This window comes from Hippopotamus amphibius, chromosome 2, assembly GCF_030028045.1.
Source record: "Hippopotamus amphibius kiboko isolate mHipAmp2 chromosome 2, mHipAmp2.hap2, whole genome shotgun sequence".
In the NCBI taxonomy this organism is placed as follows: Eukaryota; Metazoa; Chordata; class Mammalia; order Artiodactyla; family Hippopotamidae; genus Hippopotamus; species Hippopotamus amphibius.
Genome location: NC_080187.1, coordinates 210387583 through 210410844, shown reverse-complemented (window position 1 = coordinate 210410844; position 23262 = coordinate 210387583). Strand labels below are relative to the sequence as shown.

At 37.8% G+C, this 23262-nt stretch overlaps 1 protein-coding gene across 8 annotated transcripts in view; it reads right to left on the bottom strand.

Moving 5' to 3' along the window:
• Nucleotides 1-3215: 3215 nt before the first annotated feature.
• Nucleotides 3216-23262, bottom strand: part of KIF23 (kinesin family member 23) — a 31350-nt gene continuing 11303 nt past the window's right edge. For 2 of the 8 annotated variants that reach the window (XM_057723065.1, XM_057723072.1), the window contains 21 exons: nucleotides 20853-20989; nucleotides 20532-20641; nucleotides 19731-19901; nucleotides 18388-18429; nucleotides 17571-17683; nucleotides 17263-17384; nucleotides 15967-16069; nucleotides 12786-12865; nucleotides 12582-12701; nucleotides 12209-12335; nucleotides 11742-11900; nucleotides 10984-11141; nucleotides 9957-10130; nucleotides 9496-9675; nucleotides 8903-9214; nucleotides 7044-7091; nucleotides 5965-6195; nucleotides 5051-5133; nucleotides 4776-4854; nucleotides 4073-4143; nucleotides 3216-3562 (listed from right to left, as the gene is read on the bottom strand). In XM_057723065.1, the coding sequence (XP_057579048.1) occupies nucleotides 3547-3562; nucleotides 4073-4143; nucleotides 4776-4854; nucleotides 5051-5133; nucleotides 5965-6195; nucleotides 7044-7091; nucleotides 8903-9214; nucleotides 9496-9675; nucleotides 9957-10130; nucleotides 10984-11141; nucleotides 11742-11900; nucleotides 12209-12335; nucleotides 12582-12701; nucleotides 12786-12865; nucleotides 15967-16069; nucleotides 17263-17384; nucleotides 17571-17683; nucleotides 18388-18429; nucleotides 19731-19901; nucleotides 20532-20641; nucleotides 20853-20989 (2636 nt within the window). In that variant the 3' untranslated portion in view covers nucleotides 3216-3546. The remainder of the gene's footprint in view (nucleotides 3563-4072; nucleotides 4144-4775; nucleotides 4855-5050; nucleotides 5134-5964; nucleotides 6196-7043; nucleotides 7092-8902; nucleotides 9215-9495; nucleotides 9676-9956; nucleotides 10131-10983; nucleotides 11142-11741; nucleotides 11901-12208; nucleotides 12336-12581; nucleotides 12702-12785; nucleotides 12866-15966; nucleotides 16070-17262; nucleotides 17385-17570; nucleotides 17684-18387; nucleotides 18430-19730; nucleotides 19902-20531; nucleotides 20642-20852; nucleotides 20990-23262) is intronic. The other 6 variants (XM_057723067.1, XM_057723066.1, XM_057723068.1 and 3 more) reach the window with 6 other exon arrangements.

Below are 23262 nucleotides of genomic sequence, written 5' to 3'. Positions count from 1 at the left end.
ATGCCCTTTGTTCTGTCTCCCTTTTTCCACTTCCACTAGTCAGGGAGGTTGGCCCCTGAGGAATTAGTGCTGCTGGAGAGAAGCAGGTTCCTCCAGCTGTGACCAGCCAGGCAATCAGGCAGTCATTTGTAGACCTGTGTGAGGGAGGTGGCTGCCGTCACTGGCAGTGGAAGCCCAGTGTGTTCCTGTTCCTCCTCTGCCTCCAAACTAGTCTCTGTCCCACGCCCCACGGTGTGCCTGGTTCTGTCAGACTGGCTGGACCTCCACAAGTGCTGTCTCCCTCCTGTCCACCCTGTTCCACACTCTCCAGTCTCGCTTCCCACCCCCCGCCCCAAGCTCTATCCACCTACTTTCTGAAGCACTTCTCCGTAGAAATCTTTTGGATGTTCTGGTGTAATGTACAGATACTTTTGTTCGGTTATGAATGACCAATTAGTTGTGAATAAAAGAGAAAAAAAGGAACTACTCACACTGCCGTGATGCTGCCATCATTCACTCCTTTTTGTTTTTCCAGTTTTCAATATATTTTATTTCTTTCAGATCTTTATTGGAGTATAATTGCTTTACAGTGTTGTTAGTTTCTGCTGTACAAGAAAGTGAATCAGCTATGTGTGTACATATATCCCCATATCCCCTCCCTCTTGAGCCTGCCTCCCACCCTCCCTATCCCACTCCTCTAGGTTGACACCAAGCATCGAGTTGATCTCCCTGTGCTATGCAGCAGCTTCCCACTAGCCTTTTATTTTACACATGGTAGTGTATATGTCAGTGCTACTCTCATTTCATCCCCGCTCCCCGTGTTCTGAAGTCTGTTCTCTACATCTGGGTCTTTATTCTTACCCTGTCACTAGGTTCATCAGAACTGTTTTTTAAGATTCCATATATATGCGTTAGCATACGGTACTTTTCTCTTTCTGACTTACCTCACTCTGTATGACAGACTCTAGGTCCATCTACCTTACTTCAAATAACTCAATTTCATTCATTTTATGGCTAATATTCCATTGTATATATGTACCACATCTTCTTTATCCATTCATCTGTTGATGGACATTTAGGTTGCTTCCATGTCCTTTTTTTCTTTTTCCTTTAAGAACTTTTATTGAGACACAATTGACATACAATAAACTGCATATGTTTTAAGTGTACTATTTGATATTTTTTTCTCATTAGTAATGTATATATGGCAATCCTAGTCTCCCAGTTTTTTCCCCCCCCAACCCTTCTCGCTTTCCCTACTTGGTGTCCATATGTTTGTTCTCTACATCTGTGTCTCTATTTCTGCCTTGCAAACCAGTTGATTTGTACCATTTTTTAATATTCCGCATTTGTGTTAATATACGATATTTTTTCTGACTCACTTCACTCTGTATGACAGTCTCCAGGTCCATCCATGTCTCTACAAATGTCCCAATTTCATTCCTTTTTACAGCTTAGTAATACTCCATTGTATGTATGTACATCTTCTTTATCCATTCATTTGCTGATGGACATTTAGGTTGCTTCCATGTCCTGGCTATTGTAAATAGTGCTGCAATGAACATTGTGGTACATGTTTCTTTTTGAACTATGGTTTCCTCAGTGTATATGCCCAATAGTGGGGTTGCTGGGTCATATGGTATTTCTTAGTTTTTTAAGTAACCTCCATACTGGCTGTATAAATTTACATTCCCACCAACAGTGCAGGAGTTCCCTTTTCTCCACACCCACTCCAGCATTTATTGTTTCCAGACTTTTTGATAATGGCCATTCTGACTGGTGTGAGGTGATACCTTATTGTGGTTTTGATTTGCATTTCTCTAATGATTAGTGATGCTGAGCATCTTTTCATGTGTTTGTTGGCCATCTGTATGTCTTCTCTGGAGAAATGTCTGTTTAGGTCTTCCATTCATTTTGGATTGGTTGTTGTTTTGATATTAAGCTACATGAGCTGCTTATGTATTTTGGAGATTAATCCTTTGTCAGTTGCTTCACTGGCATATATTTTCTCTCATTCTGAGGGTTGTCTTTTTATCTTGTTTATGGTTTCTTTTGCTGTGCAAAAGCTTTTAAGTTTCATTAGGTCCCATTTGTTTATTTTTGTTCTTATTTCCATTATTCTAGGTGAGTCAGAAAGGGTCTTGCTGTGATGTATGTCATAGAGTGTTCTGCCTATGTTTTCCTCTAAGAGTTTTATAGTGTCTGGCCTTTACATTTAGATCTTTAATCCATTTTGAGTTTTTGTGCATGGTGTTAGGAACTGTTCTAATTTCATTCTTTTACATGTAGCTGTCCAGTTTTCCCAGCACCACTTATTGAAGAGGCTGTCTTTTCTCCATTGCATATTCTTGTCTCCTTTTGGCAAAGATAAGGTGACCATATGTGCACGGGTTTATCTCTGGGCTTTCTATCCTGTTCCATTGATCTATATTTCTGTTTCTGGGCCAGTACCAGTACTGTCTTGATTACTGTAGTTTTGTGGTATAGTCTGAAGTCAGGGAGCCTGATCCCTCCAGCTCCATTTTTCTTTCTCAAGATTGCTTTGGCTATTTGGGGTCTTTTGTGTTTCCATGTTCTACTTTTTATCTACGCATGCAAGTTAGGTATAAAATCAATAATTAAAATTTTTCATACCTGGAGATTGTTGGGTGCTGTTCTTAAAACCTTAAGTTAGTTGAATAAAGTAAAAGGAAGATTCCAAGTCAAACAGTTTGTGTGTGAAGGCTTGCCTGTGGGCTGTGGAATAGTCCTGGTTTCCAGCAGAGTAGAAATAGCCCCTTTCAAAGCTGTTCCTTTGCATGCTGAAACAAGTATCCTCAACGCTGTAAGAGAAATTTCTAGTGCTTTTAATTCATCCCACAAATGAGTGCCAGCCAAATGTAAGGCACAATGCTGGGTTCTGGGACTAAGTGTTAAATTACTATCACACAACCTTGTATTTCTTAGTGCTTTTTATTTTAGTTCTTTTGGCATATCTAAATGCCAGAAAGTACATACATACAAAATTCAAAACACCTTCCTAAAATGGTTTTAGTATTGGCCAGTCTCTGACATCCTTATTTTGAAAGTCTGAATTGTCAAAAATATGTCTAAAGTGCATTCTTGCAGCTAATCAATAGCAGCATTTGTTTTGTTTATAAACCCTTAAGAAATATTGAGAAGAGGTGGAAAAGTTACAATAAAACGCAAAGCGTGATCTAGATACATCCTTCCTTAATCACCTAAGACAAAACACATGCATGAATTAGTTTATAAGTATACAAGAAATATACAAAAATAGCATTATAAAAAAAATTCATATGACAATGAGAAAAGGGGGTGTTTCTCTGCTATTAATATTAAATATGCCAAGGTGTATAATATAAAAAGTTTGCAGAATCCTAGATATCTTTGGAGCCATAGGGGAATCTTTGATGTAGGCCAGTGTATGACACATCCAAGGTCTGTGATGTTCAGCAAAGCTGGAGTTCTACAAGATGATTCATTCAGAAGACTCCTTCTGGCATTGCTTTAGAGAAATCACCAACACAAATGAAAATGTTCTTTTTTGTTATTAAGATTGTCAGCTCATGGCTTCTTGCGCCTAAAATGAAAACCAGCATTTAGTATTGAATATTGCAGTGAATCTCTAGGAGGGAAATTCCTGTTTTATCATGGGGAAAGTTAAAGTCCTTCTAAGAAAGCAAATAACTTATAATTCTTGGGTGTGTCTTTAATAGTGTGGTTGCTAAAATAAAACGGAATGGCAGAGTTTATGGTAGGGAAGGCAAACACTTCTTGCTGTAACGAGAGGCAAGCTAGGAAAGGATAAATTACACGAGGAGTTGTCATCCCTGACTGCAGCCTTCGGCCTCTGAAAGCTTTATGAGCACTGGCAAAAGAGGAATAAGAGCGAGTTCTTATCCAGCCCCCTGGGGTTCTCAGCACTGCTACTGCCTAGTGTAGTCTGCCAGCAGGCCCCAGATATTCCAAGGGGCAAACAAAAACTGCATAGATTGTCTTAAAAGAAAAAAAAAAGTGGATGGTAGGAGAAGGGGTGGTGGGGTGGGGAGGGAAAACACAGAGAGAAAGGCCACATTTGGTCAGTACTCACTTGGGTTGTGCATGGTGCTGATACCCAGGCCCCAGCTGAGACCCTGCTCTCATCTCTACAGCCACAGAACACTGAGAGGAAAACCACAGAAGAGGAAAATCAGCTCCTCTTAGCAGTCGGTTAAACAGATCTATTTAGATAAATTCAACCAAGGTGAAATCCAACACTGCTTTCTAGTCCAGCGCTGATACCTATGTTAAAATACCAATCAGGTACTTTAAATTTATTTGACGTGCCACAAAATTGTGAGGTAGAAGGGTCTTTAGAGGTCATCCAGGTGTATCTCATTTTCTACCAGGAAGAGTGCTTGAGAAAGCTGGTGGCAAATGCGTCTAGAGCTTGGCCTGCTGACCCCACCTGCCCATGCTCTTTATGTGAATCTCTCCTCAGGAATAACAGTTCCACAGGGCAGTTCTTCTCCTGAGAAGATTCCCGTCAATTTGATGGGCATTCTTGTTATTCTAGGGTGATGCTCTCTGACTTGATTCCTGGGCCCTATCCCTTCCACACGAAAAACAGGGGCTTTGAACGGAAGAGTTGCAGTGAGACCAGCGCAGAAATACAAATACTTTCTCAGATTTGCCGGGGACAAGCCTACAGGCGATGTGAAATCACACCTTAGCTGTTTGTTTCAAAGAATATGAAAAGCTACAGCTGTAGGGCTTAAAATATGGTACCCCTAGCAAATACTTTTTACTCCTACCCTTGTTTCTACATCGGTCCATTCAGACTCTGTTCCATCTGGTTGGGTAGGTGCTATTGTGGAAGATCTTCGTTTTCGACTAAAGAAAAAGGGAAAACATGATGCAACTGTTATTTTTTGCATCTAACAACAGGAAATGTATGAGAAATAGGGAAATACCATATATATTCCTAAAGAAAATTAATGATACATTTTATAGGCTAGGCTATTCCTCAAGAATGAGCAGCTAAGAAAATGACAGCACTCTAAAGAAAGGAATTTTGATAATCACTCACCCAGTTGGTGATTCTTGTTTTAAAGTCTCAATTTCAGTAAACTGGACGGATTGTCCACCACCCCTTGTTTTATAAACATCACCCTACAGCCAAGAGAAAAGGTCACCATTACATTTTTATACAGCCAAATGATAAACATGCATATATATTTCAAATTACATTTACGACTACTGTCCTATGGAAACTCCCATCCACAAAACCAGATGGTGCTTGGACTGCTGGTTCTGTACCATTAAAATACTTTAAAAGATCTGTGAATCTATCTCTCACTAAACAAAAGAAGTCCAATGTAATATAATTAGTAGCATTCTTAACTGCAAAAAATAACATTCCTTGTTATTCAACCTAGAATTTAAAAACTATACTAAAGATCAAGGAATCTGTCAGAAATTTCTAAATATTCTAAGGCAGTATACTTTATTCTCTGGAGGTACCCCTCCTCTCATATTCAAATAACAGTACAGTCTTTTTTTTTTGCACAGCTTGTGGGATCTTAGTTCCCGGACTAGGGATTGAACCCTGGTCCTTGGCAGTGAGAGCGCAGAGTCCTAACCACTGGACTGCCAGGGATTTCCCTCAAATGACAGTATAGTCTTAAGCAAAGGTAGGAGTTCTTTGGTTTACTTTTTAAGTAGGGGTTAAAATACATATTAATTAAAAGTACACAATATATCTGGAGTTCTCTAACAAAGCTGAGACTTTAAGCCTCATTGGATAGAAAGTAGTAGATTTAGTTCCAATTTAGCAGATTCTTAACCTAAGTAGTTATTCTAGTTTTCTAACAAAGTTTTATCAAATACGCATTTATGTTCCAGTTGACACTGCCTGTGTGTCATCAGAGGAACAGAAGAGTAAATGGTTTTTTTGTTAAGCTGACTTTTTGAATATTTTCTTCTCCTGTGTAAATTTTTTACCTTAATTAGCTTAGTTTCAATCTCCCCATCGGAGGCTAGTTCCTGGTGGGTCAGCATGTACTTCTCACACTTAGCTAGTGCCTTTTCATTTGCAACAGATACAGTGATGGCATTAGGGACATGTGGCTGCATGACTGTTTCAGTTTGCAGGTTAGAGGCAGGCTTATGATCTACCCATCTGTCTCCCGCAGAGCGTGATCGTCTGTGTCGCAGACGAATTGGTGGCGCATTCTGATCAGGTTGAAAGAGGAATCGAGAAACAAGCATAACCCAGAATTAATTTCAGGGTACTATTAGAAGTGCAGCAGTTTTGGCTACATTAGTTGGTGACTATCAAAACAAATGCATGAACCTTTTCAAAAGCTAAATGTTACTCAAGCAATTTAAATATTCTCTTTGTATTTAAACAAAACCAACAAACATCTTTTCAATACCAGCTGGTGTATGTATTATATATTCTACTTGGGAGCTTCCCTTTCAACAAAGAACGGAAGGAAAAGTTCTGGTAATGCTGCTAGTCTTCCCTGCATAGGTGGTATTCAGGACAAATAATTCATTTTGCATGCTCAATCAAAAAGCCAGTACTTGTGCCTGCTATTGTGAGCTAATCTGGTAGGTCCACGACTATGCTAAAAGCTTCAAAAAGATCAGTAAAAGCCCTGAACAGATCATAGGCCTCTAAACAAAAGAGAAAATACTATCACAAAGACAGGATGCCCCTCGCCAAAAGCTGATGGAGCTGTAAAGTACAAAATGCTAGAGCATAAGATATAGAACATAAGATATGATCAGAATCTTGTGTATAAAATGACTGAAAAAATATAAAGTACTTCTGAGTACTTTTAAAAATCTCAAAACAGAACTTTCTGAAAAGTTCAAACATAATAACGGCTAAAATATACCAACTTTTTTTTTTCCTAAGTGCTTCATAAAGGTTCCAAGAACTAGATAAAGAATATACTGTCAAATCAGTCTCTATTATACAATAAAAAACTAGATGCTTTCCAGTAAAATGTTATATAAATTTATGACAGTTAAATTTAGTACATTCAAAGGATAAAAAAAAAAAAATCACATACAGAACATAGTTTCTTTGTAACTTTGCAAACATCTTTCTGCTTGCAAAACTGAAAGCAAAGGAAACAGTCTGTCACAACCCAAATCCTTCAAAGCTGGTCAACTATGAACATCTAATTTAAAATGGGTATCTGGAGAACTGAAGCATTTTCCCTATACAATTATAAGAAACAAATGAAGCACTAGTGACAAATCATGATACTAAAACATGGGCAGCAGAGTTTGCCACTAAGGCTGCCCAAGCCTCACAACAAGCAGGAAACTTCCCATTCTTAAAATGGCTTAATGTTGAACAAGGAAGAAAGTGGCTCACATGTCCTCGCATTTAGCAAAGGTGATAGTTTTTTCAAACACACTTAGCAATAAAAACATTCTGAAACAAGCTTTGGAAAGATGACAGTTCTTACATTGTACTATCACTTAAGAAATAAATGATATTTAAAATTTCTTCCTCAGTGAAGTATAAATTAGTCCACCTGACATAATTTTTACCCAACAAGCCTAGATACTAGCGTAAACATCTCTGCTGCACTTCTAAAGAGATTTTGATTTCAAATGAAGTTAAAGGATCTCTAGTAAATCCTCTTAAATATCTCATAGCCAAATTAGATATTACATTAATGTTGACCAGGCATAAGTAGGCCTTGAACAGTTTTCAGTCTATAAACTTGCATGAAATAAAGGGGATTTATTAGAGTTGATCAGAAAGACCAGTCACCATAATTTGCTCCCTAGAAAGATTTAAAGCAAAATCTGCAAAGTAAAGAATTTAAGCAACTTTAGAATTATCTGTTGCCTTGGTAAATACCTTGTAATTCATCATCATCCCTTAATAATCAGGAATGCAGGCCACCTAAATGAAATTTTTCTGCACCCTAAATTATACAAGAAAATCTAAAGCAAATATTTACTATAAAATAAATTTGTTTAGAAGAGAAATTCTTAAAGAAATATATTAAAATTTTACTAAATGTAAATTCACAATATTAACTTTGTCCACTTACTCAGATTCGAAGGAAAACTTTACCTTAATCCTTAAGAAGAAAATATCGACATGAATTTGTTTAAACACCCTTGAATGAGGCAGAGCCCTTGTAAACTGAGATAAAGGCCTTGAGATTAAAAGCAATTTATTGGACATGCAAACCTTCCTTCAGCAGTTATAAAACAACTGGCCTGGGTTCTTCAAAAACTAGTCAGTCATGAAAATAAAGGGGAGGATGGACTATTTTATATTGAAATTAAAGAGAGATAATAACCACATATAATGTATGCATCTTGATGGGACCAAGGTTTGAAAAAGGAAAGCCATTATTGGGACAACTGGGGAGATGTAAACATGAACTATATGTTAGAAGATATTTTTCAGAGTTAACGCTAACTTTTTAGGTGTGATGAAGATTGTGGTTATGTAGGACATGAAGCCTATGACTTACTGTCAAAACTTCAAATATTTAAAACATTTAAAAAATGAACGTTCAAAATCAGCCAAAAACCTAATTTGGGGAAGAGAAGCTAAAAGAAACAATGGAAAATGTGCTCTAAGACACTCAGTCCCTGCTTTTGTGGATGCTCATCAGCTTATGCAGCTGAAAAAGCACGCGTGACTGGGATGTGCTCCACTGACCTGCGTCCACTGAACACAAGGCAGTATTTCTGTGCCAAATGGGTTTAGGCTTTTTCAGATGAAGAGCTAGGCCTCAATTTCAGGGTGATTTGATCTTTCAAACTAACAGAAAATTAGACCTTGTTTATATTAGAGCTCACCCATCTCTCCATTGAACTTTCTGAACCAAATTATAAAAAACACACAAGGTTAAAATCTACTGCTACAATGTTTCAAAATAATACTGGCACTAACCCTGCTGCAGTGATCCTCTTCTATTTCTATCTCATTTCTGAATGAAGGAACCACCTCCCTGCCTTCAGTCCAGTACATCCCTCGCCTTCTGTCTGACACGATACAAGTTTTACTTTGTCCTGGCTCCTGCTGCCTACGCCTTGCAATAGATGTGACATTGACAGGTGTGTTGTACGAAGGAATTTTCTGCTCCCATTCCGAAATACAGGAAGCTACAGAAATGCTGCTGCAAGAGTTAGAGCGCCTATGTAGCTGTGGCTGGCTCATGAGTTGCTGGCCGTTGGGAATCTGAGCAATATAGTTACTAGAAAGCTAAAAAAATTGAAGAGAAATTAATGAGCAAGACTTGAAAAACTCAGAGAAACAATTCATTACTTTTCTATAATTTCAGTGCATGATGACATAATTTTTGTACTAAATTACTAAGTTTTATACTAAATTTGTGTTTATACTAAATTTTAAAATACTTATAAATAGAAATTGAGAAATATAATAAGAAATAAACAAAAATTGATTCTCACAGAAATAGTCACCTAATCTGAACAAATCTTCTCTAGTGCTACTAAGTTACTACACAACTACAAGTAACTTACCGGTACTGGTGATGGAGAAACAGATCTTTGAGTAACTTTTTCTCGATCCCGCTCCCGAGAGGGTCTCTCTGGCTTTTCAGTTTTGGGTTCGGTAACAATAGCCTTTAGCTGTTTCAGTTTTTCATCTTTCACCCAGAGCTTATTTTGCATCTCCAGCTGTTTGGCTGCCACTCGACGCTCCTTAAGATTATGAATGACAATAAATACTCTAATTCAGTTATACTAGGTGAGCGCGCCCGTTTACCTGACCACTGTGTTTCCTGAAGATGACAGTTCTCCAGTTCTGCATGATGCTCATTAATCTGTCATGACTTATAAGGACAGAAAACGGAAGTAAAAGGAACTGAAGAGTGGCTGCTGTTGCCACTACCACTAAAACCCTACCCCGAGTGCAAATAGTTCAGAATACTATAACTAGAAATAAGTCACCCTGAGATGAGTGCTGTAGGAATGACACTCACGCATTCTTTCTCCCACTTCATGGTGGTTTCTGTCACCATGCCTTGCAGCCTTGCTTCTAGTCTGCGTTTGTCAGAAAACTGTCGTTGAAGTTTCTGATTCTGGGTTTCAAGCTCCTGTTGCAGATTGCGCTTATCTTCCTCATAGATAGTTGTCGTTTTCTCTAAAATCTCAACCTGGGAATGTAGACCATTGTGGTGTTTGGTATGTAAACATTTCAAGTAGCTTTAAAATAATCTCTCTCATAATATGCTTATGCAAGCATAGTTATGGAAAGAAAAATCATGGAGAAAGCATTTTCTTCTAAAATTTCATCTGAATTCCCACCTTCATTCCTAGAAAGGAGAACTTTTAAACAAGTTCCTCACTGAAAGATGAAGTTATAATTGATTTCATGTAAAATGTACTTTTCCCTAAAATTAAGGCCTAAAATTTTATTTTTAGGCTACTTTCACAATAGAGAACACTGTATTGGTTGAGATTAGCTTCTCTCTAGAATGAACCCCTAAATCAGGGGTTCCCAACCCCCGGGCTGAGGACAGGTATTGGTCCACCACCTGTTAGGAACTGGGCTGCACAGCAGTAGGAGGGGAGCAGCGAGCAAAGCCTCACCTGTCACTCCCCATTGCTCCCCATCACTCACATTACTGCCTGAACCATCCCCCCACATCCCTGCCCCACCCCATGGAAAAATTGTCTTCCATGAAACCAGTCCCTGGTGCCAAAAAGGTTGGGGACTGCTGCCCTAAATGATCCTCAATAAATGAGAAAACAAACATTACATAGTAGTAAGTCAAAAAGCAAGCTATAATCAAAACTAAAATCTAGAACATTCTCAAAATTAGAGTATATTACCCCTTTTATACTTTTCATTCATATTTCCTCTTTTGAGGGATGGGATGAAGATTAGTAAATAACCAAGTGATAACTCCCAGTCAGCAGCAGCTGCAGGCCCGTAGGGCAGAGCAGCTAAGAGACCAGTGCTAAATGGCCAGCATATACATCTATTATAATAATACCAAAACCAACCTTATATTCTAAAGTTTTGTTTTTCTTCTCCAGCCGTTCTAGTTCCAATTTCTGTCCTGAGATCACCTTGTCTTTTTCATTTAATTTTCCTTGAATGTAGTTTTCTTTATTTAAAACAGTATTGTCAAATTCTTGTAACAAAGCTTTAAAAGTAATACCTGAAACAAAAGCATAAAGGCCAAGTTTACTCCGATTCCAAAATAACCAATGAAATCATCGGGCAAGTTATTTTATTTTTCTGAGCACATTTCCTCATTTCAAAATGGAGATTTAAATACCATGTATCTCACATTTTTCTTATGAAGATGATAAGAAGAGTAGGTACATTCACTGAGCACTTACTATGTACCTGTCCTACATGATTTTCTTACATTATCTCGTTTATCCTCACAACACCCTCTGAGGTGGGAGCAATTACAACCCCCATTTTGCAAACAGGGAAACTAGAAAAAAAGGATTAAGGATTTTCTCAAAGACACAGTTATTATGATGTAATAATACATGTTAACTGCCTTACAACTAGTAGGAACTAAAAAGTAGCTATTATCCCTTTGATCACCACTGTTAATTTTTAAAAGGGAGAAATTCACACCCACTTTTTTCTTTTGCTTTACTTTCTTGGAATATAAAAGGATGCCTTGGGGACTACTAAGTTCAGAGACAAAATAACCCTTCCTTGAAGATTCTATCCCAACACAGAACTCAGATTCCCTGCAGATTTCTGGTGTTAAAATGACTGCAAACAGTTTTGCCCTTACACTGTTTGTTGAACTCATCAGTCATCATCTGTCGTAGGCGATGTCGTTTCTCTAATGCTTCAATCAGCCTGGGAAGAGTCTGCTCATCGTGGACATCCAAAATTTCACAGGATGGCAAAGGTGGAAAACTCTGTAAAACCACTTCTGAGACCACCGGTTCTGTATTGTTATTAAAAATAGTAAGTTACAAACAAGTTTAACACTGTGATTAGAGCCCTAGTCCAATTAACAGTGTACCTTGTTGGCTGTCATAATGCTTCCTAAAAGATGACTTATAAAGAAGGAAAAATGAAAAAAAAAATTGTATATAATAAATGTCATTTATACTTTGGTTCTGTTGGGTTTTTTGTTTTTGCACTTGTTTCTTGAGGGGAAAGGACATAAACAGTTTTCTTATGTGTGAAATAGATTTTTTTAAAGAGACAGACAGACTAATCAGTGGGCACATAACAAACAGCAGCTCATACCATCTCCAACAGGACCTCCCCGGGCCTGGTTTCTGTATCGCCTTCCCGGCGTTAAACCACATATTGCCTTGTCTGTTGGTCTTGCTACTTCAACTTCTTGGGTCACTTCTGCAAATCTCATGACTTGCTAAGATACAAAATAGGGTTTTTAATTTTTTTTGGTTTTGGTTTTTTGGTTTTTTTAAATACAAATAAGTATATCCAAGTCTTTCTTCAGAAATTAGTAAATGGAACAGTAACAGACTGGTCATTACTTCACTTCTCTAACTAATGGTTCTGTATCAGTTTAAAAAATGTTCAGAAGGTTATTCTTCACATCCAAATGGTTGTTTTCTCTACAGAAATTCAGACTTTATCAAGGCATTGAAATTACCAAGCTTTCTTCATAATCTTCAGCTTTTGGATTCACACACACGATCAGGCGCACTTTCCCTTCCCCGTCAAAGTAGTTCTTGAACAGATGGGTTAACTTTGAATCTCGATATGGAACCATCTATAAATACATCCAAATCCAAATACATAAGGCAGAAAATGCACACACACAAAACTACACAAATGACCAAAGGCTGCTGCGCACCTTGTTCGTTCCATACGTTTGGTTCTCTCTCAGGACCTCCATACACGTTCTTAGCGTCATTAGTGACTGATTAATGTTACCTGACAGAAAAATGTACACAGAAGACATTTGAAAACAACACTGGAGTAGCTAGAGTGTGGTCTGTTTCCCTATGAAATCCCTACTTCATAGAAATATTAGATGGAAATTACAAATGACAGATTTTAGTGGCCCAACCTAAAGTACTGTCCATATCTGGGCAGTGTTGCAGGAGAAGGTAAGTACTGGCCTTCAGGGATTCTATCATAAAGACTGTCCACTGAATGCAACATTACATTTCATGACTCAAAGTTTCTTCCAAATCTTAAATACTGTGAAAGAGTATATTAGATATAGATGTTTAATATCCTCATAATAGAATAAGCAGCATACTTGTTAGTCCTGGCCACTCATTTGAATTTCTGAGTCAAGGTAAGTCTGACAGATCTATCAAGACAACAGTACAGGAGATCTCACCTGCACAGACCCCAAAAGTACATGAGAATTTTTTCATTTTGAAACCTTGATTAAGGTCAGCTGACTCCACCATACTTTCATTCTTGGCCACCTCTCAAAACACAGAGCTCATCTGTACCTCCATGATAGTCCATGTTTCGTGCTTTTTCTTGTCCCCAACTCCCACTGTCCTTCCTCCCTTTCTTCCAAAACCCATATTCCTATTAACAGACTTCTCACATCATCAGACTTCTCACAGAATGATCCATTCATCTCTTTTCCTAATGGCTGGGGGTTCCTAACCTGGGGTCCATGTTGCCCATGGGTGCACTTCAGGGAGTCTGCATACATGGATGGGAAATAAATTACACCTTTGTTTTTATTGATCTCTGAAATTTAGCTATTTCTTCAATTATGAATGTAGGCCAAAAACCTACAGTAGTGGTAGTAGTAATAGTACCAGTGAGTTTTAATCAGCAGAAGTCACAGATACTTTTATAACAGTACAGTTTATTGCTAATCTCAAGATACTTATGGTTTGTTACTACTTTGAAATTATGTAGTTATTAGACATGCTGTTGGGTTTTTATTTAAGGCATTAATAAAGCACATAAATCACTATATGACAGAAGTTTTAAGAATACTTTTAAAAACACATTTCAGTCTAATTGGTTTCGTTTTTAATCCTGTATTTTATGTTACACATTCTAAGATATCATTCTGAGTAGTGTTCACAAGCTTCACCCCATTCCATGGTACAAAGCCCTGCAACCTTACTTTTATTTCACAGAAGGGTGGTGCTGCCCCTGCAGCCTTGTGAATAAAAGTTGCTTGTTTTCTAAAGCCTGACATTTTATAAGGATGGTGAGCAGAGGGAGGCCAGCAAGTTCCTTGCTGCTGCCTTCAAATAAACATTCCCCATACATGCTAGCTCCTGGGTCAACTTTAGGATCTAAGAGGAGGGTCACTCTAACCTGCCATCAGAGGGCCCCAACCTCCAGTTAAGTCCAGTTAAGTCTTTCTCTCTTCACCATTGTAACCACACCCTGAACCTTGTCGTTCAGAACTGCAGCACTTCTAGAAAACCGAGAGACTGTCTTATGCCCCAGCCACAATCTCCTCTTCTTCTAGTTCCCCCTCCCTAATCACGTCACACCTAACCCCCATCTTTATCAACAATGATAGTCCTTTCTGATTTTTTCCCAAAGCATCAGAACCCTCAGGTTTCTGCTTTCCTCCCAATCCAGCTAAACCTCTTTTCCCATCAAGGTTAATCCTTCCTCTTGTGATCTGGATTCTAGATGCTCTATCTTCTTATATAGACATATATAAAGTGTGTGTGTGTTTAGTCATTTCATCATCCCTCAAGTCACCTAGCTACCCCCACTCTCTCCTTCCCGGGCTCTCTAAATTAATCATCTCAAGGATTTGTTGTCCTCAGGCCCTGCCCTCAGTTTGTTCCTCTTTGTTCTCCAAGATAATCTTAACCTTCCCCATTGCTTAAATCATGTCTTTATTGGCAAAACCTAAACCTATAAACCTCAAGTCAAATCTCTCTCCTTCCAAATCCATGTACCTTTCTTTCCGCATCCGATTACTAGGCACCTATACTTGAATAAATTGAAAATGTCTAACACAAAATTCTTAACTGCCCATACCTGCACCTCAAACTACTTCTCCTCAATCAAGATCTTCCTTGATTTATCCCCTTCTCTTCCTTCCCCTCCACATCCAGATGGGCCTACTTCTGAACTAGCTCTTAGTTTTGGCTTACCTTTGCCTCCAGGTGACATGACTGTTCATCTGAATTACTGCAAAAGGCTCCTGACTGTTTTTCATCTCTCTAGACTTGCCTCTGGTAAATTAATCTGCTACGCTGGGAAAACAGTCTTTTCTAAAACTAATCCTTCATTGACTGCATAACAACAGAAAGATATAAATTTTGAAAGTTCAACCAACCTGGGTTTGAACCAGGCTCTAACCTTGGGAAAAATCACTTAACTTCCTCCAACCTGAAAAATGGGTATGATACAGTACTGAAAAGTCAGAATCAAGAAATCAAGCCCATGTGTAGTAGATAGTGTGATACACACTAGTCCCTTAATTGGTAGTCACCATTATTCCTTCAAGAAAAAATTCAGACTTTCTAATATGATAGCCAAGGGTCTTCATGCCCTCCTGCCTCAGTGGTCACAGTTCACCAGCTCGCACCCTCCACTTCAGCTACCTTGACCCTCCATAAATGTTATTAGCATGACATAACATGAATGGCTGTACTAAGTGAAAGATTAAAAAAGAAAACACACACAGATTTCCTTTCAATTGGCTTTTGCGTTCAAAGATTTTTCCTATCTCCAGAAGCCGATTTTTACCATTATGAATGTTGGAATAACTATTAAATCATTTAATTTTATGGACCCAGTACTGACACGCTAGCCATAGATATAACACTTTCAATATGAATATAACCTATTTTATATTTATTTTAGTCACTTTTCCTCATTCTTAAAGAAATCAATGTGTTGTAATAGATCAATACCAAACCAGTGTAACTAAAGAAAAAGCACCAGTCACTTAACTTAGCCTTTAAATTTTTAGTCAGATTGAAGACAGTTATGTTTAAACCACCTGTCAATAAGCAGACGATAAACTGGCACTGCATATTTCTGACAGCTGTAGCAATAAGTAAGTACTGTGCTTTGCTTACCAGCTTCACGTAATCTGTTCCCTTCAGCTTTTGTCCGGTTAGTTCTTTCACTTCCAGCAAGATCTACCAAGGACAGCTGGCTAATAGTGATTTGTTCTTTTTCCTGAAGGGAAGATTATAATGCCAATAGTGAGTTATAACTGGTTTACAGTGTTCTTTAAATATATTCAAATCAAATTAAGTCTTATGAATATAATGCTTCCACAATACAAAATGTATAGCAGAGGTGAAGGATACATGTTTTGGGGGAAGAGTTTGCTAAAAGCATGTGGTAAGTACCCTCATGACACTGCTTGCCCGTTGTCGGGTCTACATTATACTGGAAGCTCCACAAGAACAGCAATTCTGCCTTTTAGCCACTTCATCTCCAGCACCTTGCACAGTGCCTAGCACTCAGCAGGAGCTCAATAAATGTCTGCTAAATAATGAGTCTAGAACAAGGTTAAATATTTCTATAATGAGATATTTAATAATTTTACAGGCTAATAATTTCATAATACTCTAGTAAGTTTCATAAGAAATTAAAGTCAAGAGATACATAACTGATATTATAATATTAGATGTGATTCAAAGGAAGGCAGGTATATGGAGACTTAACCTCACAGCATTACAAGGAGTTTACTATAATTAGGTAGGACAGCTAGTAAATGCATGGACATCAGAATTCAAATCCTAGTGGTCTTTAGTACCATGCTGTACCATCTACTCCTGCCATCTAAAAACCTTCATAATATACCACAATTTCATGATATGTTTTGAATGGAATTACATTTTAATAGCTTAAAGTTATGAAATGATTTATATATTCAGGCTCAAATGCTGTTACTAATTGATATAAGCCTTGTAGCATGACAGGCCCAGCGGTAAACAGTGATCAGCAGATAGGGGACCCTACTGGCCTATCGGCCAAGAGAAGAACAATTTAGAATTGGCCACTCCTGAACTGTACCTGGCCTGGAAAGTTAATTGCTGATATTTAAAAACCATTAACTGAATTTCTACAAAAAAATGAGTCTTCAGAGATAAAACAATGGATCATAACATTCTTATTTTATCTCCTCTATTAGATATTTACAAAGATTCGTAAACCTTTTTCACAGCAAACTTCCAGGTTCTAAGATTTAATAGCCAGGTTCCCAAAACTATACTATGTAATTAATGCAACTTTTAAAAAAATGTCATCAACCAAACACATATATTAATTCTAGAGCAATATTCAGTGTAATGAAACCTCCATGCTTTAATTCCCAAAATTAAGGATTCAGAACATAAAAACTGCACACATTAAATCTTTACCTGTAAGACATTGTCTCCATCTGCATCCAAGGGAGCCTGAACTAATTTAATGTTGAACACACTATGGGAACGGCTGGACTCACGATTCAAATGTGTGTTAGCAATTCGTCGCTTTTTCTGGCCTACAGTGACAGAGAAATCACCGATCAGACCTGAACCAAGTCATTTCAGTGTACATACTTTCTACCAAACCAAGAAGTATTATCAAATTAGAGTAGCAATTTAACAGGATTGCTGTCAGGATTACATTTGCTTTCAGGATTATGTTTATCACTGTATATACTTGTAATTCTAGCTCTGCTTCTAACCTCTCCAGAAAACTTCAAAAGCCTCCTCAGTAGATTTCACCTCTACTTCTGTACATCCTGCAACGTACATGTTATGGTTCTTATCTTCACGAAGCAATTTAGATTGTGGAGGTCTATGGGAAAGAAAAAAAAAAAACAGTTTCCTAAATTATGAGATACTGATATCACAATTTAAGGACTAAAATGCCAGGCAACATGACATCCATTCCTATAAGGGGAATAAGCCTAAGCAAGACTCCAGAGAATATTACACTTGGATAAGAATAAGGATATATAGTTAAGATTAGTTACATAACAGTATAACAGGAATCTATTTTGTTTAAAAAGCTTTGCTCTAATTTGCTCTAACAAAGCACATGAAGCAACACTTACTAAACAATTAGAGATCAAAGTAGTAGTATAGCACCATCACATGCACAGGTTAAGCACCAAAATCTAGCATTTTCTTAATTTAAAAAGATCAACAGATGGAGCTGGTTCTGACTTCAGTGTCAACAAAAGACATGTTCAGAAGGAGTTTGGTATATACCAGGAGTGGCAATCCTTTCAAAGTGGCTGGTCAAGGTTTAGGCTAAGGTAGGATGAAGATGGGAAAGGTGCTGCATGTTTGGCCTCAGTCTTGTGAATGGTGGGGGTAGAAATATTTACCAGCCACCATTATTCAACAAATGGCAGACTTCTCAGGAACCAAGGAGGGGCTTAGAGGTAGCAGCCAACCCAGTACCAATGAGAAACCACCTACATGCAAACATGCCACAGATGCCAACCACTAGTATAACTGCACCCTTCTCCTTAAGAAAAGAGCACCATCACATACACAAAATCTGTGTTCCTCATGGGCGTGCTGCAACTGTTCCACCTACCAAAGGAATAAGGTAGAAGTTACTGTTTCTACAGCAGCCATCTCACAGCAACACGTTCAGGCCAGAGTATGTGACAGTCACAACGAGTCATATCTTAAAAATCCTCCACTTCTAATATTTCTTCATTGTATTAAAAACTAAACCTTAAACCAGCTCAAAAAATCAGGTTAAACACCACCCAAACAAATAAAATCTGAATTCACTGCCAAATAAGCACCCCAGTGAGTTCATTCAAGGAGTTACCAGAAAGGTTACAAGGCATACAGTCACATTTGTCACTCTTCGTTTACATAATAAAACCAAGATAGACTTCTTAGAAAATAATCTCGTTTGGAACAAATCAAACAGAAACGTGGCACATGTGCAGACATGAAAGTGACTGGTAGCAGTGGCTGATATCACAAAAGTTTAGGAAAATGGGTACACACAACTGACACTTTGAAACATAGGAGAATAATTTAGTCTATAAATTGTTTAATGTAAATAAAAGTGGATATACTGACACCTGTTCTGTCTAATGGTTTTTCCAAATCTGCTGTTCCTCCAATAATATTCAATTAGTCATATACTCAAAAGTTAAATATACAACACAGGTCTTCATATTATTTATGTCTTGAGAGGCCCTAACAAAGACCACATTGAAGATACGCATTTAGCTTAAGAACAAAACCATCAACTCAGGAACAAGATACTGTTACTAGACATGAGAGTCCAGAGTCAACTCTGGCACAAATGTAGTTTGTGATACCAGATTGTAACTGGTCTTCAGTCTCAGCAGGGCAAGACCCAAGGGAATCGTCTTTTAACTCTGGCAGAATGACAATACAGATGTCACTTCTTATTAATCAATGATGGAAGGTCTGTGACTATTAGTTGTGCAGACAACAGCTTTAGGCTCCATTCTGTGGAGATCACCAGGACACAGATTAGAGGCTATAAACTCCCAACATTGTCAGGTTCTTGAAAGGTAGCACCAGGGCATATCTATAGGGACACTTCTTTATAAAAATAAGATCCTTCTCAAAATACAGCCCAGGGCCAAGAGCTTTCAAAAATAAAGTCTAAGATGAATATTCTCTTTAGATGCCTTAACCCACTGGTTACCCTTATATAGCTACATATCTAGTTAATAACAGAACTATTCACCAAGCACCAACTGCATGATATATGAGTTATATTTAATTTTGAAAACAAAAGTAAGCTTCATCCTCATTTATAGCTGAGGAAATTAAATCTCACTGATGTGAAGCGACTTCACCAAGGTAAAGCAGCTAAGAAGGGACTCTCAATTACTTACTTAGGCTTTATGGGATCAAACGGCACCTCTTCCAACAGATCATATATGTAATTATTATATATTTCAATATAAGAAACAAATACACCATAGACACTATCTTCATCAACCTCTTCTGCTTTGCAAAATTCTTGTACATTTATCATATCTGCAAACTCTGGATCTACTTGTCGTCTGAAAAAAAAAGAAAAAGCCCAAAGTCTCATCTTATACATTGTGAGTCAATAAATGACCTCCATTATAAGCAGAACTTTATTCATACTCATGGTTGGGCCAACAGTTCTCCCACATCTTCCCAGATACACAGCACAGGCTTTCACACCCTCTCTCACTCAGAGTGGCACCTTCCCCACACAGTGATTCAAGGGTGGTGTGCTCAAAACGAACAGAAGGGACTTCCCTGGTGGCGCAGTGGATAAGACTCCACGCTTCCAGTGCAAGGGGCCTGGGTTCAGTCCCTGGTCAGGGAACTAGATCTCACATGCATGCACAACTAAGAGTTGGCATGCCACAATAAGGAGCCCACATGCCACAACTAAGGAGCCTGTGAACTGCAACTAAGATAATTTATTTGGCACAACCAAATAAATACATAAATAAAATAAATCTTAAAAAACAAACCAAAACAAAAACAAACAAAAAACATCTGAGCAAATAAACTTACTTAAGAACATCCCTCAACTTCGATCTCACTAAAGTCAGCTGTCAGACCAACTTCTCAACTTCTCTTCACCATTCTCTATGCCTGAGGAAACCACCAGACAGGGTTCCCATGAGGTCAGTGTTACAAATGCAATTACTTACTTGCTAGAGGGGGTCTTTGGATTGGGTGTGGCTTCTCTTTTCTGCCGTTCTAATAAAGCATCAACTTCACACTGTATATCCATACTATTCCTATCATTAGATTTAAAAACCTAAAGTGGGGGTAAAAATCAGACCATAATTTTTAGACTCTGACTTAAATAGTAAGAAATACATTTAAGAAATAAAAAACAATATTTAAACACATTGAAGGCTGCAAAAGGTATCCGATGCCTTAGTTCTTCCTTAGTACTACTGTAGCCACAGGTATTTTGGCACCAATGTCCTCTAGCAAGAGTCATGACACACAGAAATTGAACTTACATATCGTTTAGCTTGAAATGACCCTATACTGTTAAAGATCATGTCCAAACAGCGAGGAAGCAGTCCTCCTTCCCCTGGAGAACCAGTCATAGTGTGAGTTTTTCCACTTCCCGTCACACCGTATGTAAAAAGGAGACCTACAATGTAACAAGTCACAGTTATATGTTAAATGTCACACAGTTATATCTTAAAAGTCTTCCACTTATATTTTTTTGTATTAAAAAGCACTTAAAATTAACTGTTCAAAACCTCAATATATATAGCAAATGCTAACAGCCATAAAAGGAGAAATTGACAGTAACACAAGAGGGAGACTTTAACGGTCCATGTACATCAATGGACAGATCATCCAGACAGAAAATCAATAAGGAAGCACAGGCCTTAAATTACACATTAGACCAGAAGACTTAATTGATATTTATAGAACATTCCATCCCAAAGCAGCAGAATACACATTCTTCTCACATGCACATGGAACACTCTCTAGGACTGACCACATGCTGGATGGCAAGCCTCAGTAAATTTAAGAAAACTGAAATCATTTCAAGCATCTTTTCAGACCACAACACTAAGAGATTAGAAATCAATCACAAGAAAAAAAAACTGTGAAGAAAACCCAAATAAGTGGAGGCTAAACAATGCTACTAAACAACCAATGGATCACTGAAGAAATCAAAGAAGAAATCAAAAAATACCTAGAGACAAATGACAATAACACAACAATCAAAAACCTATGTGACGCAGGAAGAGCAAGTCTAGCAGGGAAGTTTATAGAGATACAACTTACCTCAGGAAATAAGAAAAATCTCAAACAACTTAACCTGACACTTAAAGCAACTAAAGAACAAACAAAACCCAAAGTGAGTAGAAGGAAAGCAATCATAAAGATCGGAGCAGAAATAAATGAAATAGAGACGAAGAAAGCAACAGAAAAGAACAATGAAACTAAAAGCTGGTTCTTTGAAAGGTAAACAAAATTTATAAACCTTTAGCCAGATTCATCAAGAAAAAAAAGGAGAGGGCTCAAATCAAGAAAATTAGAAATGAAAAAGGAGAAGTTACAACAGACACCACAGAATACAAAGGATCATAAGAGACTACTACAAGCAAGTGTATGGCAATAAAATGGATAACCTAAAAGAAATGGACAAATTCTTAGAAAGCTACAATCTCCCAAGACTCAACCAGGAATAGAAAATATGAAAAGACCAATCATAAGTACTGAAATTGAAACTGTGATTAAAACCTCCCAGCAGACAAAAGTCCAGGATCAGACAGCTTCACAGGCAAATTCTATCACACATTTAGAGAAGAGTTAACACCTATCCTTCTGAAACTACTCCAAAAAATTGCAGAGGAAGGAACATTCCCAAACTCATTCTACAAGGCCACCATCACCGTGATACCAAAACTAGACAAGGGTACCACAGAAAAAGAAAATTACAGGTAAATATCTTTGATGAATACAGACACAAAGATTCTTAACAAAATACTAGCAAACCAAATCCAACAACACATAAGCAATAGAAATAAAAGCATAAATAAGTGGGACCTAATAAAACTTACAAGCTTTTGCACAGCAAAAGAAACCATAAACAAAATGAAAAGACAACCTACAGACTAGAAGAAAATATTTGCAAATGATGCAAGCAACAAGGGCTTAATTTCCAAAATATACAAACACCTCATACAACTCAACAACAAAAATATAAACAACTCAACCCAAAGATGGGCAGAAGACCTAAACAGACTTTTCTCCAAAGAAGACATACGGATGGCCAAGAGGCACAAGACAAGATGTTCAGCACTGCTAATTATTAGAGAAATGCAAATCAAAACTATTATACAATGAGTTATCACCTCACACCAACCAGAATGGCCACCATCAAAAAGTCTACAAATAACAAATGCTGGAGAGGGTGTGGAGAAAAGGGAACCCTCCTACACTCTTGGTGGGAATGTAAATTGGTACAGCCACTATGGAGAACACTATGGAGGTGCCTTAAAAAACTAAAAACAGAGCTACCATAGGATGCAGCAATCCCATTCCTGGGCATATATCTGGAGAAAACCATGGTTTGGAAGGATGCATACACCCCAATGTTCACTGCAGCACTGTTTACAATAGCCAAGACATGGAAACAACATAAATGTCCACTGACAGATGAATGGATAAAGATAGTGTATATATACAATGGAATATCACTCAGCCATAAAAAAGAATGAAATAATGCCATTTGCAGCAACGTGGATGGACCTAGAGATTATCATACTAAGCAAAGTAAGTTAGAAAGACAAATACCATGATAAAACTTATATGTGGAATCTAAAATATGACATAAATCAATATATCTACAAAGCAAAACCAGACTCATAGATATAGACAACAGACTTGTGGTTACCAAGGGAG